The sequence below is a fragment of the Equus quagga genome, chromosome 21 (genome assembly GCF_021613505.1).
Source record: "Equus quagga isolate Etosha38 chromosome 21, UCLA_HA_Equagga_1.0, whole genome shotgun sequence".
NCBI lineage: Eukaryota > Metazoa > Chordata > Mammalia > Perissodactyla > Equidae > Equus > Equus quagga.
The window spans coordinates 12,967,889-12,986,215 of NC_060287.1; the positions used below are offsets into that span (position 1 = coordinate 12,967,889).

An 18,327-nucleotide genomic window follows, 5' to 3' on the forward strand; every position below is an offset into this window, starting at 1 on the left:
TGGGGAGAGGGCCCCTCAGGCTGAGGCTGCTGAATAGGACGTGGTCCCCAAACTTGTATGTGAGCTTGAGGAAAGTTCTAGAAGACATGAGACAGAGTTTCTAACTCCTGAGCTGTGACCTCAATTCTTCAAAGATACATTTTAAAGTGAAATCCACAACTTCCTCTTTGCATAGGGCCAGACAAATATGGTTTAAAGAGAGGAAGCAAGCCAAATAAATTGTGTTCTAAATATTTTCCAGTACTTAAATTCCATGAGGTAACATTTGGTCTAATCCTTATGTAGAAGTTGTCTGATTCCTCAGTTTGACCCTTCCTATGGGCAGGCCAAAACTTCCCCAGGTATCATCTTTCAGTTTCTTTCTCCAGCAAGCTGGCCTTCTCTTGTCCTAAATCCTCAATTCTTCCATCTACCACTAACATTAATTTCAAGAAGCAAACAGAATTTTCCTTGGTCTTGAAACTTAACACCCATCCTTGTAAAATTATCACATTGCCTTATCCTTATTCTTGTTATTCAAAACTCCTAAAATTATTCCCTTTTCTGTTGCTTCAGGTTCTAAGTAGATTGAAACAAAATATTTCATCAGACCAATGACACATCTCATGGATCAGCAGATCTTCAAAGTGACGTTGCACACACCAGTACTTCTTTATACAATGTTCACGAGTCACCAATATTTATTAAAAGTCAAAAGGCCATCCTTAATGTTCATATTCCCCTTTATATGTCATGTATCTTATTTAGTTATTTGCTAATGCTAGTTACTATGAAGTTTTTCATTTATTATATTGCTTTATAGTGAATTTGAAGAGTAAAATTTAGATTCCATATACTGTTAGGGTTTTCTAATACTAAGGGAAGTATTTCATTAGCCTCTGATTTCAAAGCCATTGCAATAAAATTCTGCTCTGTAAAATTATACCGATACCTGTTGTCCTTAGTTTTCTGTAGGAGAGAACTGTAACATTCTGTCCGCAATTATATAAATCTCATCCTAGGGAGCAAAGAGCTTTGTGCGTCTATCATAAAGGGACACAGATTTTCTAACAGAGCAGCCCTGGAAATTGAAGAGTTGAGAACTACTGAGTCAAGCGCAAGCTGCCCCAAAAGGCAGGGATCCTCAGACTCTAAATAAGGTCCCTCCTCTTCTCCTTCCTCCCCTTCCTCCATATCCCTCCTTCCCTCCCCCGCCCGGGGCGCTCGCGGGAAGGGCCAGCTGAGGGCAGGGTGACAGCTGACTCAGCCAGGGCTGAGTGCGCGCGTCGTCCCACCTTCCAGGCGCGGGACAGACAGTTCACTGCTAAGAGAGGTGACAGCCGCGGCACCTCTCTCCGCCTCACTTCTCCTGGCGCCCGCGAGGACCATGTTTTCCATCCTGCGGAGGTGGGGCGCCAGCAGCTCCTATCAGCGGGTCCCCGGGGGGCCCGAGGCGCAGGTAAAGCTCATTGGTCCTGGGGGGAGAGGCGGGGCGGTCTTCTCGCCGCTCTGGGTGGGGAAAGGGAAGCGGGGAGAGCTGACTGTTCGTTCAGACCCTGAACCTTGAACTGATGTCTTAGATCCTTGTTTAATAGTAATCATACACGCACTCGCGCGGGCGCGCGTGCACACACACTAGATCGTGAGAGCTGAGATTAGTCCCCAGGATGGTGTGAAACCTACGCCATCACTCATCGCTGTCTCAGTCAAGGTGGCTCCTGGAGCAGAGAAAGAGGCTTTTTTGTTTGAAGGGATAAGTAACTCCCCCGTAAACAGAAACAAACATTTGAGAAAAGAATGAATGGACCTGACAACCAGTGCTTGAGCCCCTTAAAACCGCAGGAGAGATGCAGGATAAATAATACTCTGTTAACTGACGTGGGATTGGGACACCGAAGTCTGGGGCAAATCCAAAAACTGCAGACACTTAACCGCGCCTTGCTCTGACTCCCTGCTGTATCACATGCTTCTCCCACAATAGGAGTCACGTGCTAAGGCAGTAGGACAGGGAAATGAGCGCTCAGCTGTGGAGTAGGATCATTTCTCTAACAAAAGTTCCATTTGTTTTCCTTCTCATCACTACACAAGACGGGCTTAAAAATAGCTCTGACCATTAGTAGTTCTGTAATTCTAAAAAAGACAAAAAGAAGAATTTCAGAGTCTGGGGACTTTGTTCTAACCATAGGTTTTGTTAGTAACTCCAAGTGTCACATAATACGAAAGCTATTCTTCTGATCACATAAAATGAAACTGTAAATTTCTTTAAAAGTGAGTCAAATTATATGTAATACACTCTTTTAAAAGTCTTTAAAATACAGATGCTGAGTAAGTTCCTGGAAACTGTGAGTGAGCTCCATCAAGACAACACACTTTTTTTACTTTGCAGTAGAGAAGGCAGACGTTGTCATGCAAACTGGTTTAACAAGATTAGTGTAACTGCCGAAGTGGCCAACGGCAGTCAATTACAAGCTTTTGGGGAGAGAAATGATAAAACTTAGACAATTTCCTTACTCAAAATTTCAATCAGCTCTTCCTCTAGGATTCCAACAATGTTTATTACCTTGACTGTTATTCATCCTAGATAGCTTCATGGACCAGGAATCCATTTAGACAGGACTGAAAATATTCTTTTTAACTGCATTTTCTATTTGTTACTTCTATGATGCCAAATTTTAAAAAATTGATGGCTTCAAAGCATATAGAAAAACTTGTATGATGACATTTCATTGCTAAATCTATATTTTTGACATGATAGATCTCAGATAAAAGTCCCCACCTAATTTATAAGCTAAGAGCATGACTTTCAGGTTGAGTTTCTTGGGCTGGTGTGGTGACTGTGAATATAGTGCTTCTAAATATTTTTTGTTGGGAGTGATTATCATCCATCCATTCATTCATTTATTCATCCAAAACATGAGCTAGGCCCTGGCTAAAACTGGAAATACAAAGACAAATCAAATATAGTTTCTGTCCTCCAGAGGAACTAAGTCCTAGTAGGACAGAAGCACCTGTCAGCAAATGATAAGACAGTTGGGTACACAGGGGCCAGCTCTGTGGCCGAGTGGTTAAGTTCACGCGTTCCGCTGTGGGGGCCCAGGGTTCGGATCCTGGGCGCGGACATGGCACTGCTCGTCAGGCCACGTTGAGGCGGCGTCCCACATACCACAACTAAGAAGGACCCGCAACTAAGATATATAAGATATACAACTGTGTACGGGGGGGTTTGGGGAGATAAAGCAGAAAAAAAACAAAAAAGATTGGCAACAGTTGTTAGCCCAGGTGCCAATCTAAAAAAAAAAGACAGTTGGGTACAGAGGAGGGTAAATTCAGTGAGGGCCCACCTGAAGGAGTCCTTAAATCCCCCCTGAGGAATATGTGGAGATTGCTCTGTTAACACAGAACAAGAATCTGAGCCTTGGAGGCTGGGGTGGGAGGAGAGGAATTGCCCAAGGCAGTAAATCCAGAATAGGACTGAAGCAGGAGGAGGAGTTAGCCTGAAGTGGAGTAGAAGGAAGTGGGCAGGGGAAAGATCTCTCTGAGGAGCAGCAGACAGCATGTAGCAGAGTTGAGAGTGTGGAATTATGACTGGAAGATAGAATGAACTAACTGGATTAGATCCAGTCTCTCATACTTTTTTTTCCTGCCCACAGCCCCAGTGCATGATTGTATATCCTAGTTGTAAGTCCTTCTAGTTCTTCTGTGTGAGCTGCCACCACAGCATGGCAACTGACAGATGAGTGGTGTGATTCTGTGGCCAGGAAACGAACCCAGCCTGCCAAAACGGTGAGAGCACCAAACTGTAACCATTAGGCCATTAGGGCTGGCTCTCTCCTATACTTCTTAGCTGGAGGATCTTGGGCAAGTTTCTTAAACTCTAGGTCTTAGTTTCCTCATCTGCAAAATGAAGATGACATGATCGTACTGCAAAGATATGTTATACTTAACGAGGCAATACGCTTCATACAGAATCTGGCAAATAATAAGTGATTAAGAAACATAAGATCTTTTTGATTTCTAAATGTTTTCCCTTCTCCATGACCTTGTACTTTTATTTTCCCATAACTTCCTCCACTATTCTCGGAACTCTCCCTGAATACTCACAAAGGAAGCCCCTGAAGTTAGAGGTTATGAGCTACTGTTAAATGTAGCAGTTACACGAACTGTATCTTCACGAGGCTGCATCTCAAGGTTGATCCCAAGGAAGACTGAGAGCAATACACTTTACTAAATCTTGGCCCCTGGCTATGCTGTAGTCCCATGGTCTAAATACTGCCTGCTCTTCCACCATAATTCAGAAATAACCAGTGAAAATTGCTCTTAAGTTAGCAATGTTAGGATATTTACAGGATGCCTACTATATGCCCAAGATAAGTACAGTAGAGAATAAAATGGCTTAGAAAATAAAGGCCTGTAGTGGGCTTCGGGAGACAAGGGAAGTGAGAAACTCATTTGGAGTCAATTAGGTCTGCAGACTAGTAGTACTGTCAGACTGAGAATAGCTACTTTGGAAGGATTGAGAAATGTTTAATGGAGAAGATGGAAGTAAATTAGAATGCTGAAAGATACTCTCAGAATTATCATGTTCTGTTTGTCTGCGTAGTTGTTGCTTTACAGCAATATATAAATAATGAACTCAGCAAGACCTATGCTATGAATTCAGTAATTACTTATTTGCTGAGAAGTTATTTATACATTCTTGGTGCTTGGTAAGGACAAATTACCTTCTCCAGATTTTTTACCTTCCTGCTATTCCTTCTGGGAGATATGACGCTTGGAATTTGCTGTGATAAATGCATGTAAGATGCTTGGCCCACATCTAAGAAGGCTATTTACCAGAGGACTCAAAGGGCCTCATATGAGATGCTTTCACGTGGAAAATGGACAGAGAGGGAATGTTAAGTCAAATCCTGAGTTCTTAGTCTGCCAAAGTAACCCTCTCTAGCAGCTCTGCAAGACTTAGGCCCTGAAAACACCATTTTTATTTAGCTCTCGATTCTCTGGGTCAGCTGGATCATGTTCTGCTCTGGGTCAGCTTGGCCTATCTCTGTTGAGTTCTCTTAAACATCTACAATCAGCTGGAGAGTTGGCTGGTGGCTGGATAATCTAGGACTGATTTACTCATACGTCTGGCAGTTTTCAAGCTGTTGCCAGGATGATGGACTGTCGGATGAGCACTGTAGTTCTCTTCCTTGTGGTCTGTTATCCTCCAGGAGGCTAGCTCAGGCTCAGACATATCGTGTCCTCAGGGTTCCAAGCATAACAAGCCTCTTGAAGCTTAGAATCCAAGCTCTCTCAAAGTCACTCCTGTTGCATTCTCACTCTCTCCATCAAAACAAGAAACAACACCAGCCCAGTTTCAAGGGGTGGGAAATAGACTCTACTTTCTGATGGAAAAAGCTGCAACGAACTTGTAGCCATTTGCAGTCTGCCACAGAAATATATGTATTTACCATGTAAATAAGATCCTTTCATTGGTGACAAATCATCAGATTGGCAACTTCCTGTGAAATTTGAATGTATGTAATAAAATGTGTCCTCCAAATTAATTAGAGAGTTTTCAGAACATTTTCCCCAATAACTTGTGCACTTGTTTTCCAAATAATATGTTTGGTAACAATGGTGATGATGATATCATAGTTCACATGTTTGAGTGGTTAGTTTGAGCCAATGATGTAATAAATGTGTTACATTTGTGATTGCATTTACTTCCTGCAATAAGCATATAAGGAAAACACCATTTTGGTAAATTATATGTATCTTCAATGATTTATAGTATATCATCTTCTTTAACTCAAAGAACAGATCTGAGGTCATGTTTTCTCCTCTATACTTAGGCCATTTTACTACACAGGATGGAATTTTGTTTCACTCATTCCTTCTAGGATCAGAATTTTTAAAAATGTGGTAAACACTTTTTAAGTTTGAATATGAAATCAGAACTGGGTTAGAGAAGATCAATGCAAAAGTTGTTCCATGTGGGACAATTTCTAAGAATGCAATTTAACATGATGATCAGTTTTCTTTTTCTTTTTTTCTTTTTTTTTAAAGATTGGCACCTGAGCTAACAACTGTTGCCAATTTTCTTTTCCTCTTTCTTTTTTTTTGCTTTCTGATTTTTCTCCCCAAATCCCCCCAGTACATAGTTGTATATTTTAGTTGTGGGTCCTTCTAGTTGTGGCATGTGGGACGCCACCTCAGTGTGGCCTGATGAGCGGTGCCATGTCAGCGCCCGGAATCCGAACCAGTGGAACCCTGGGCCACGGAAGTGTGAACTTAACCACGTGGCCACGGGGCTGGCCCCCATCAGTTTTCTTTGTAAAATGCAAAGAGATTAATACTGATTCTAAAAATGTAAAATGATTGCTTCTGAGGCCTTCCCTTTTTAAACTCCTCTTCTTTTGGTTGAACTGACCAGGTCAATGGGAAGAATTTTATGGAAATGTTATAACCTCCCCAAATAATATGTAATTGTGATAAATATGTAATTTATATATTTATACAAAAATGTGTAATCAAACACTTATACAGAAGTAAGAAAAGCAAATACCTATTGTAGTCTCTTAGTTTTCTATTTTTCAGAAAATAGACAAACTATATTTAATTTAACAACTAAAATATTTATACATATATATAAGTATAAGCTAAATTATGTATGTATAAATACATGCATATATATTGTCATATAATTGTATTAATTTGGTAAACAACCATTATGTGCTAATAAATTCAAGGAACTATACTATATATATAATATATATATTATACATAATATAAAGAGAGAGAGGGGGATTTTACAAATGATTTTCCTTTTCTACATGGTTTTTTGCTATGTAAACAGAGTCAGAATGTTGGGAGAAATCTTAAAATTTCTCTAGTCCAACCACTATCTAAGAATATCTTAACTGTATTCTTTAAGGATTATGATATCCACAGAGCTATAACTTAGTAGAATAATTATTCTAAAAATATGTTTCATGTTTACTTTTCCACCTGCTGACAAAGATATTTCAAATGTAAATTAAAGGCATTTCTTCATACACCACTTGTTATATTTTTTCTTTTCAGAAGTGCAGTCCGGAGAAAAGTGCCTCGTTCTTCAGTAAGATGACATATTCCTGGTTTAGCAGGTAGGAATTTTACTAATTTGTCTGTAGCGGACCAGCCTGAGGAAGATTCCAAGGGAAATGACATTTACATGTTTCATCTTTAATCTAAGTATGAATATTTTTACAAAGGGACTTTGTAAAGATTTTTCTCATATTATTTGTTACAGAAGAGTCAGAAGTAATAGCATACTATATAGTTGCACAGATGAGACTACTAAGCTCCATATCATATGGCTGTCCCTTTAAAGGATTTGTATCCCTGTTAGCACTAGGGAGGGGCAGAGGGATGATTATTTTTTTTTAGCATCAAGTATCTGCTACCCACTTTCTATATATCACTGTATTTCATTCCCCCCCGCCCCAAGCCCTATGAGACAGGCATTATAGGTGAGAAAATTGAGGCTCAGGCAGAGGGAGTAACCTGTCCATTGACACCCAGGTAGGAACACACCAACTTGGGGTTAGAAGTGAGTTTCTTTTGAGTCCACGTTTCTCCCTTTTTTCCCCTTTGTAATTCTACTCTTTACTAGGAATGCTTCCATATATACTTATATACACTGCTATTAAAACACACACAGACACACAAGCATTTTTATAAGATGTATAATGTTGTGTATCTCACAGAATAACTCACACATAAGATGGGCTTTGATACAGGAATTAAATCATATTAAATGAGAAGATTTGATTTTTTCTAATTTTATAAATTCAGAAGCTTTCTTTAAAAATGTGTTTCTTTTCCCCATAACAGAAAGTTTCCAATAATATGAAACTAAATTTATCATTTTAATTTATCATCTTAAATTTATGCCCCTTACTCTATAGTTGGTAGAAACAAAATTGCCCAATTTGATCTATAGATATGTTCTCAAGAGTATATGAATCCTTAAAAAAAAAAAATGGTTGATTACATACGAGGTGCCCTGCGTTATGCTAACCTTTAAAAATATAGAGATAAATGAGCTAGTTCCTACCTTCTAGGAATTCGTGGTAGAATTAGAAAGATTAATACACTATCAATTACCCAAAAAGGCAGAAGGCAATATAAGGATGATAGACAAACACAGTTTTCAGGAGAATCACCTAAACAAGTTTTCTCAAGTAATTAATGTTTTCATGCAACATTTAAAGATGTTCAGGAGTGAGTCAGGTGGCATTCTGAGTTGAGCAAATACCACATGCAAACCACAGAGGCCAGAGAGAACTGACCCTCCCACACGCCGCAGAGTGTTGGTGTGGCAAGAGGTGAAGCCAGAAGGGCAGATCTTGAAGCGTTCTCTAGGATAACCTGAAGGGAAGGAGAAGCCCCTGAAGACTGTTAAATAGAAAGTGACATCATCATTTTTGCACTTCAGAAAATCTCCTTTGCAATTGTGGGGATACGGTATGGATGAGAGGGAAATGGAGACAGAGAAAGTGGGTAGGAGGCTCATTGGGTATTCTGGGAGAGTTATGGCTACACTCTGAACTATGGTAATGATGAAGATGATGAAGAGGAACGAGCATATTCAAGAGCTGTGTAAGAGAGAGAGTCGATTAGATAAGGAAGTTGAGGACCTAGGAAAGGTGTAGAATAAATCTCAGTTTGTGGCTCTGATAACTGTGAGGTTCAGGTGTGGTGAAAAATTATTTGCGTTCACTTTGGGGTAGCTTTAATTGAGATGCCTGTAACTCATCACCGTGAAGAATCATGTGTTTGGATATGTAGATCTCGGGGTTCGGATAAACCTTTGGCCTATGGATATGGATTTGGGAGTCATTGACTGTAGGTCAGAGGTTGAAGACGTGAGTACGAATGAGATCAGCCAGAAAGCAAGTCTTCTGAATAGGACAAATCAGTGGAACATTGGGAAGCCTCAATATTTAAACAGTGAGAAGTGGTGAGTCTGCAAGGGAAGCCAAGTCAAGGCATTCAGAATGTATGAGAAAAACCAAGCAAAGAGTATGATTGAAAGCTAAGGAAATTGTCAGAAAAGGAGAAAAATAAAGTGGTCAACAGGGCCAAATCCTGAAAAGGGGTAAATTAAAATAAGAACTGAGTATTCTCCATTGAATTTGGCAACATAAAGATCATTGGTGATTTTTATGAAAGCAGTTAAGGAGAAAACTGATATACATGGTGAGCAAATAATTAGGCAGAAGAGGTTAATTATGATAAGAATTCCAAGTTACACAAATCTAGGAATCACTTAAAAAGGATAGCAAAAATTTTACACTAATCTGCTACATTAAGTTACACACTAGAAAAAAGAAAGTTTAAATAGATTTTATGTAAATATGGGCTATTTATAGTTAATGATTTTGATTTTTTTAAATTCATGTATGTATAGGTATGTTTTCCAAACCTGAATCCTGTTTCATCTGTGAGCTGAGAGAAAGAGTGATATCTACTCTGACTTTAAAAATTTCACTGTCGTTTCTAAGTCATAGGATATCATAGAATTTAAATAATGCAAATAAAATTAATTTTAAGTAAATTTACTTTTAAAACTTTAATTATCAAACTATAAAAGCTATATGCATTTATATTAAATATTATAAACACCATTTTAGAAGGCCTAAAGTAAGGAGCTGAAATTAAATTCAATAAGCAAGATAAGGCATAGCAAATTTTGAAGTATGGCAGCTCCATATCTTGAAGTCTATATCTTATATCAATCAAACAAACCAATAAGCTATACTTGTTGAATATCACATTTATTTTCTGTTTAACTTTAACATCTCAGAACTAGATAGGAAATATTTTCATAACATGCTAATGTCTGGAGCTGGCATTGACTTGAGTCTAATTTGATTTCTTATCTGGTGGTTAAACAATTGCAGATGCAGCATGGCTATTGTTTAAGAGACTGTCACTGTGGAGACAGTGGTTCATTGTATTCTCAGATCTGTTTTTTCAGTTACAGAATTAAGTCAGAAATTATTTCCTAGGCCAAATTCAAGCTCCCATAATTATATGAATAATTCAATTAAAATGTGCTCAGATGATACAAATAATTAGGAAATTATATGCTTATGAGCCTTAATTCCTAAGGCGGTAGCTGTCTAGATTGTTTTGATGATCGAATAATTACAAAGCCTTTATCAGCAAATATAATCTGTCATCAGTGTGTAATAATCATGGTCATAGAATAATCCCCTTGACATACATGGAAAAATCTAGTTAGAGTTTTTGTAGGTCACAGTTGAACCATTATTTTAACCAGGGATACACTATTCAATCTGCCTTACCTTTTCCTCACATATTAATAAAAATTGTACATTACCTGACTTTGTCCTATCCTATGAGTTTTAGACAGATTGACTTCTTGCCTTTTCTCTTAACACAATCACCCCTGACCAGAAATGTTTAAAAAGGTGATTAATATTAATCAAATTGATAATGCTACTGTATATCCATACTTTCCAAGTATTCAGATATTACTCATCTATAAAACTTCCATTTCATCTCATCTTCCTAGCCAACTGCCAATGTTCTGCTCCTCCTAAATTAGTTAGATGAGATACTTACGCACACTTGTTCGTGTTAAATATACTCAAAATTCTCTCTGAGATGAAATTGAAAACAGAGTGGAAACAGTACACTTAAAGGCATTGTCTGCCTTTGGTTAAGTTAGCACTGGTTTGTGTCCCATTTAAAAGTCTGTGACCAGTCTCCGGAGTTCCGGGCATGTTTAACCACCTGCGAAAATGGGAAATTAATACTGCTCTGCCTCCAGAGAGTTGTGAGGATCAAATTAAGTGAATCTTCTTTGAAAAATAATATCAATCTGAAAAATACAAGATGCGTGTATGAACCTCATTATTGCTTTAGGAATAAAGTCCTCTAATTTATGGGACCTGGTGCGTTCTATATTTCATTGATTGGGAGGGTCAACTGTTGATCCTAATTCCTTCACCAAAAGCTGCCTCAACATTTGTTTTAAAGAAGCTTCCCCTTTTCCTAGACTCTTATATGTGAAAGGGAGACCAGCTCCTGTGATGAGAGTATTTAAATCTACCAGAAGACAGCAAAAGGGGCGGAGAGAGCACACCTGGGAAAAAGGAAGTCACAGTAATTAAACAACCCAGCCGTGTGCATCACTCTCAATTCAGCTTAAGTGTCACTTTCAGATGCCGCATTATTTGGAGACTCAGCAGGAAAGCCAGGGGTCACTTATCCCCATGAACCAAAACCGCTGAGTTTTGCACAGTTCCAACTCAAAATGCTGAGGCAGTAAATGTTATCAAAAATGCTTTTGTGAAAATCAATGCAATCTTATTTTGAAAATGAATATTTATTTTATGGAATGAAATGGAAGGACTTAATATGACATAAAAGTAGTTTATTGCTTAATATGTTTTTAAAAGTGCACTACAGGAAAATGTCCAGCATATTTTAGCCAACAGAAACGGACGGGATTACTGAAGGTCCTTATTGTGTTTAAGCCTTTTTGTTAAATGTGAATTGTAATATGATGCTAGGTTGTATAATAAAAGTAAAATTGAATCCAGTACAGACTCCAGTTACCACAGGATTTAAATCCATCTCAGGGTCAATCAACTGAGATTCTTCAGTAACAGTGACAATGGAAGCGGTCCCAGTTTGGAGTGGTGGAATACTTTGGTTTGGTCTCTTGGACTGATGTACTTGATAATGGAAAGAACTGAAGCTACAGAGTCAGAACGTGGATTTAATTTCTTACTGAACAAGTCATGTCACCAAGCTCATAAACTGAGTGTATGAACTACATCACTTAGGACTATGTTTGACTTCAAGTAACAGAATTGCCAAATAATAATAGCTTAAACAAGTAGGTGTTTATTTTCTTGTTGTTGTGAAGAAGACTGGGAATAGGTCCACAAACTACCTCAGAAATGTTCTAAAGGGTCCAGGCTTTTTCTATCTTTCCACTTCCTATCTTTATTATTTGTCTTTCCACCTATGCTGGCAAAGATGGCTTCTCTCAGAGCATTATGTCTTCAGTACAGGCAGGAAAGAGGAAGGGAAGGAAAAGGGAGGCAAAATGTTTTTTCCTTTTGATGTTTTGTGCCTTCTTTTCTTTCTTTCTTTCTTTTTTTTGCTGAGGAAGATTCACACTGAGCAAACATCTGTTACTAATCCTTCTATTTTCACTTGAGTAAGAGTGGCCCTGAGCTGACATCTGTGCCAGTCTTCCTCTATTTTGTATGTGGGTCACCGCCACAGCATGGCTGCTGACAAGTGGTTTAGGTCCAAGCCTGGGAACCGAACCCATGCCACTGAAACAGAGTGCACCAAACTTAACCATTAGGCCACAAGGCCAGCCCCTGCTTTGTGCCTTCTTTTGAAAAAGAAATTTCTCTTCAGCAGATTTCTTTTAGATATCCTTAGCCGTAACTGAGTTTATTATTAAGGCCAAGCAAAAGATAATGAGATTAGCAGGACTGGGTTTAGGCCAATCATAATTCATAACTCTGTGGCTCCAATAAGGAGTTACCCTGAGTTTAAGAGATTTTCAACTGAATAAATATCAGACTCCTGTTCGGAGGAAGATGATGGGGCAGAGGATGACTATAAGGTAAGTATAATTCATTGTCTGCCACAGATGCCTTTGTGGTATAACTAGACCATGCATCTTAGTTTGCCTGGGACAGTCCCAGTTTGGATGCCTTGTTCTTGCATAACTATTCACAATGTCCCCTGGGGCGAGCTCTTTGAATGGAAGAGAGTAGAAGCACCCACAGACTGGCAGTAACTTGCCATGCTTCTTAAGCCATCAGCTTGGAGATGGCGCTGTCACATCACCTCATATTCTATTGGTCAAAATAGGTGATTTGGCCACGGCCAAAGTTTACAGGGCAGAGACAGTTGGACAATCCACATCTAGTTGGACGGTCTGTAAAGTCAAGTGGCAAAGGGTATATAAAGTTCGAGTGGAATAGGAGAAGTTGCAGATGCAGAGGTTGCATCCGTTTCTCCTCTGAAACAAGCCTAAAAAGCAAATATGGGTTTTGAGGTGAATACTTTACTGTGAAAGCTAGCTATTTAAATTTCAGTAAGGGAGATAGGGTAGGTGGGTGCCTCCAATATGAGATGAGGGTTTCACTACATGATTAGACGTCTAAAGAGCCCTTCTAAAAGCTACAAATGATTATTGCACTTTGTTGAACCCCAGGATAAAGTTGTATGATTTTTCAAAATACAGTCTAGTCATTGTGCCCTAATCAATACAATAATTTATAAATCAAGGAGTGAAATAAATGCAAAAAAAAAAAAAAATTTTTAACCTGATTATTGGTTTTGTTGAATTGTTTATTTTACTCTTTCATTTTTAGAATAATTATCTTAGGCTATAAGAAACCTCTGGAAAGAGAGGATCTTTTTGAACTAAATGAAAGTGATTCCTCCTACGTTATATGTCCCGTCTTTGAAAAACAATGGAGGAAGGAAGTTTTAAGGAATCAAGAGAGGCAAAAAGTAAAGGTAATTATTAAATCCGAAGTACTTAATTACTACCTAAAACTAGATAAACTTGTTCCAAATATGAGATATTATTATCATTAATACATAATATAGAAATATATAAAATATATTTATAATTATATAAATATAAAAATATATTTATAGTATTAATATAATAATGTATAACATGGGAAATGACAACCAATTTTCATAGCACAATTGGTTGTTATTGCAGCTAATTTCTGTCATCAAGTTATTCAACATCGTTTCCCTTTAATATTCAGGAGCAAATGTATTGATATGTATGTATCTTTGGCTTCCTACCAATATCTTTTACTCAACTGTCATGGCAAAGATGGTTTCTATATCTCAGAGCCTCATGTCTGTTGGTGAAAGTAAATCATATGGTGGCCAAGGCCAAAGTTTATGGGGCAGGGAGAGTAGGTGCTCCACATCTAGCGTCATATCTGTACACATATATGTCTTCTTTAGACTTCCCAAAAGAAAATATAATTTGAAAATGAAAACTATATTTATATTAATTAATTATGTTAATAAAACAGTTTCAAAATTCACAAAAGTAATAGAATACAACTCTTTCTTTGCTCATATATACTACATGGTATAAGTAACACCAAGTGATCTGTAGAGATACCATACCAATGATATGGGTCACGTTTTCAAGTTTAACTGAATTTATTCCTCCCTTGTTACATTATTATCTTTGGAGTATATTACTAATTTTATGGTTAGTTTATATATATAGTTCATTTTTACTTGTATTAGTTCTGTCCAATTTTCTCATTTTTATTTTCTTGCATTATATAGGCATCCTTTCATAAAGAGGCACATACCAGGAAACCATCTCTGCTCTGTGCATTGTGGAACACCTTTAAATTTGTCCTCATTCAAGTTGCTTTGTTCAAAGTGCTTGCTGATATTTTATCCTTCACTAGCCCGCTCATAATGAAGTAAGTTGTAGTCTTGGTTTTTTTTCCTCCCCACAGGTAAACGATAAGTAAGTGTTCCATCATAAAACTTGTACTAAAAAAGAGTATGGAAGGTCCTCATTGCACACAAAATTTAGGATATGGACGTTCTATTAGGGTTGCCTGTGATACAAATGCAAATTATGATAATATAGTCACTATTTACTGAAGCCAACCATGTACTAAACACTGCTCTAAAGTTTTTATTTTAATCATCTTGTTTGATCTTTACAGCAATCCTATGAGATAGGAAGTATTGTTACAGCCATTATTACAATGCAGCAACAGACAGGGAGGTTTGGTAGTTTGCATAAGTCCACATAGTCAGAAAATGCCGGAGTCATGATTCAAATCCAGGAAGTCTGGCTTGAATATATATTTAGAAAATGAAATGATACATACCTTTACTATTTTGTTTAGCTATGGTCTTCTGGGAGTTGAACTTTATTGGCCAGGGCGATAATATGTAAATATGAATATAAATATTAAATGTATGTGTATGTAAATATATAGTGTAAATATTTGAAGAACTTTTGTAGTATTTCTTTGATATCCATATGCAAAAGTTTACAGGCAGACAATGATCGGAGCCCTTGACTGTGTGCTTCCCTTTTTAAGGAAGCATTGCCCTACCTCTAACTGTTATATGAAGGAAACATTGGTTTTTTTATTAACCTATGATTATATTTTTTGTACTGAATACATTTTCAAGTTGTTGGAGTTTTTAAGAACCATTTAACTTATGAAAATAGAATTCATTCTAAATTATCTGAACCCCAGATGATATCCAGGCGTATATTTATCCAGTATTTACTGTGTACCTACTACATACTAAACTCTGTCCTAAGTAGACCGTGAGGATAGAGCAAAAGTCACAAAGTCTCTGCTCTGATGACACTTAGATGGGAGAGATAATAGTAAACAAATAAATAAATACAAATGATATTTTGAGATAATCAGTGTTAAGGAAAAATGTATAGCAAGGTAAGGGGGTTGGAAATGCCAGTCTGGGGACATGGAAGTTGATGTTTTCTGTAAGGTGGTTAGGAAAGCCATTGGCGATAAGGTACCATTTGAGCAAAGTCCTGAAGGAAGTTAGGGAGGAAGCCAAGACCATATCTGCTGCAAATAGGAAGAACAGGAAGGGCAAAGCCATGAGGCAGGAGCATGCTTGGTATCTTTCAAGATCCACAGGAGGCAAGTGAGGCTGGAGCAGAGAAGCTGAGAGGAAAAGTAATCAGATTAAGTTTAGAAAGGTTCAGGGGCGAAAAAGATCTTGAAGGGCCTTATGGAATAGGATGGGATATTGACTTTTATTCTGTGTTAGAAAGGAAGCCTTTGGAAGATTTTGAGCAGGAATTGGTATGATGAGACAAATTTTATAGGGATCACTCTGGCTGCTATGCGAAAAACAAGGTAACAAGGAGCAAGAGCGGAAGAAGGGTCACCACTTGGAAGACTGAGGTAATCCAGGCAAAGGCAATGGTGGTTTCAACTAGGTTGTAGCAATGAAGGTGTTAGAAAGTGGTCAGATTCTGGCTGTACTCTAAAGGTAGAGGCAACATAATACACTGATAGATTGAATGTAGGTTGAGAGAGGATGCGAGAAATCAAGGATGCCTTCAGAGTTTTTTGCTTAAGTCGCAAGGTAGATGAGGCACTGTTTGCTGAGATCTGGAAGGCTCAGGAAAGAGTAGAGAGTAGAGTTTGCTTTTGGACTTGCTAAATTTGCCATCGTGCAGAAAAGAATCAACACAGCAGACCTGACTGCTGTGCTTTGAAAGACCTGCTTACAGGGATGACCTTTGGCTGGCAACTGGAACTTGGGTTTCGGGAGGGTTCCCACCACCCTAACTGTTAAGAGTGGCTCATTGTGTCCAAACCGTTTATACAATCACTTTGGTCCATGCTGAATACCTGCTTTCCTTCTGGGAGTTTGGAATTTGGGCGTGTTTTAGGAAGAGGCTGGCCCTGGATGCTGAGTCTCTAATAAGCTTGCCTGGTAGACAACATTTTTCATATGTCACCACAATTAGTTGCTGGAATTAAACATGTTCTGTGTGATTCTACTGGGAGAGGACTTTTGGAAACGAGTACCTGTTTTCCCCTGGACTTCACTTCATGCGCCTTTTCTCTTTGCTGATTTTATTTTGTATCCTATAATAAATTATAGCCATGAGTATGACTATATGCTAAGTCCTGAAAGTCCTTCTAATGAATCCTTTGACTAGGAAGTGGTCCCTGACAGCCATCTAGGTAAAAATGTTGAGTGAGCAATTGTCTAGATAAGTCTGGAGCTAGGAAAGATAAAGGCTGGAGTGATAAATTTGGGAACTGTTCCAAATTAGAGTGGCTATGTCAAGGCATTGTTCTGGATGAGATCACCCTAGTGTGAGTGAAGAGAAATAAAGATATCCACAGACAAAACCATCAGATATTTCAATGTGTAAAGTTGGTGAAGACAAGGAAATCTCTCAAAGGGTGGTGAGAAGGAGTGGCTACTGCAGAGAGGGGAGAACCAAGAGAGAATGCTGTCAGAGAATCCGAGGCAAGAAGGGGTTTCATTGCTCTCAGAAAACTGCTCATTTTTCACCCCCAAGTCTCTATTTGGCTCCCGTGTCTATTGAAGTATAAGCTAAATGTCTCCCGGATTAAAACCTCCCACAGACAAGATAACAGATCTCTTTTTACCCTGCCTCTGCCCCTCACCTCCATATATCACAGTTATTTTTAAGCATATACAATAGGATTATCTCATCTGTGGCCAGAAATCTATCAGAGATGCATCGACCAGCATCCTCCTCTCCTGCCCTGTTCTGGTTATCTGTTGCTGCAAAATTAACCATGTCAAAACTTAGTGGCATAAAACAATGAAACAATGATTTTATTATGTTCTTGGCTTTGTGGATCAGGACTTCAGATAGGAATCATTTTTCTCTGCTCCATAATGATTGGGCCCTTAGCTGAGTAGCTCGAACAGCTGGAGATAGCTATAGCAGCTCAAACGGAGACATACGTCTGGGGCCTTGGTTCCAGCTGTTGGCTGGGTTACCTTGATTCTTCTCCATGTGTGTTGGTGCTGGCACGTCCATCATGTCTTCTTAACTTACAGGCCTGATGTCGGGGCTGTGATGATGCAAAATGGCCAGATATCTATCAATCTGTCTGTCTGTCTGTCTCTCTCCATAGCCTCTCCAAATAGTTAGCTTGAGCACAGAGGTTTCAGAGCAGGTGAACTTCTTTCATAGCAGCTGGATTTCCCCAGAGTAAACATTCCAGGAAGCTCGGAGAAGTCTTTTCATGAACTAGTCTAGGAAATCCCAGAATGTTACTTCAGCCACATTATTTTGGTCAAGCAAATCCCTAAGTCAGCCCACATCCGAGGAATTGGATCCAACTTCTCAAAGAAGGAGTGGCAGGGGATTCCCAGCCATTCTTAGTCATGCTCTGATTCCCATTTGCTTATGACTCCTGCACAAGAAACTCATTAGCGAATCTCACTGTGTCTTGGCAATTCACTGTCTCTGTGTTCTCCAAAATTTGCAGTCTATGGGGTACTAAAAAGAATTGCTAAGTCCTTGGTGTGGGGTAGAGAATGTTCTGCCTAATTTTCTCACACATTTTTATAACACACTAGCTTGACCATACCCACAAAACAGTAATTTCAATATTGCATTGAAATGAGTCAGTTGATATGTCTTTCTCCCTGCCTAGACTATGAGCTCCTCCAGGCAAAGGATCCTGTGTCATTCAATTTTTGTATCCTCAGCTGCTAGAAGAGCCTGGCATGTAGAACTCTAATATATTGCCTGAATGGAATACTGAATAA

At 38.6% G+C, this 18,327-nt stretch overlaps 1 protein-coding gene across 1 annotated transcript in view; it reads left to right on the top strand.

The window, feature by feature from the left end:
* Positions 1 to 1,307: 1,307 nt before the first annotated feature.
* Positions 1,308 to 18,327, top strand: part of LOC124231256 (multidrug resistance-associated protein 1-like) — an 81,983-nt gene continuing 64,963 nt past the window's right edge. The window contains exons 1-4 of the mRNA XM_046647939.1: positions 1,308 to 1,438; positions 7,045 to 7,106; positions 13,383 to 13,530; positions 14,338 to 14,480. Coding sequence (XP_046503895.1) covers positions 1,367 to 1,438; positions 7,045 to 7,106; positions 13,383 to 13,530; positions 14,338 to 14,480 — 425 coding nt within the window. The 5' untranslated portion in view covers positions 1,308 to 1,366. The remainder of the gene's footprint in view (positions 1,439 to 7,044; positions 7,107 to 13,382; positions 13,531 to 14,337; positions 14,481 to 18,327) is intronic.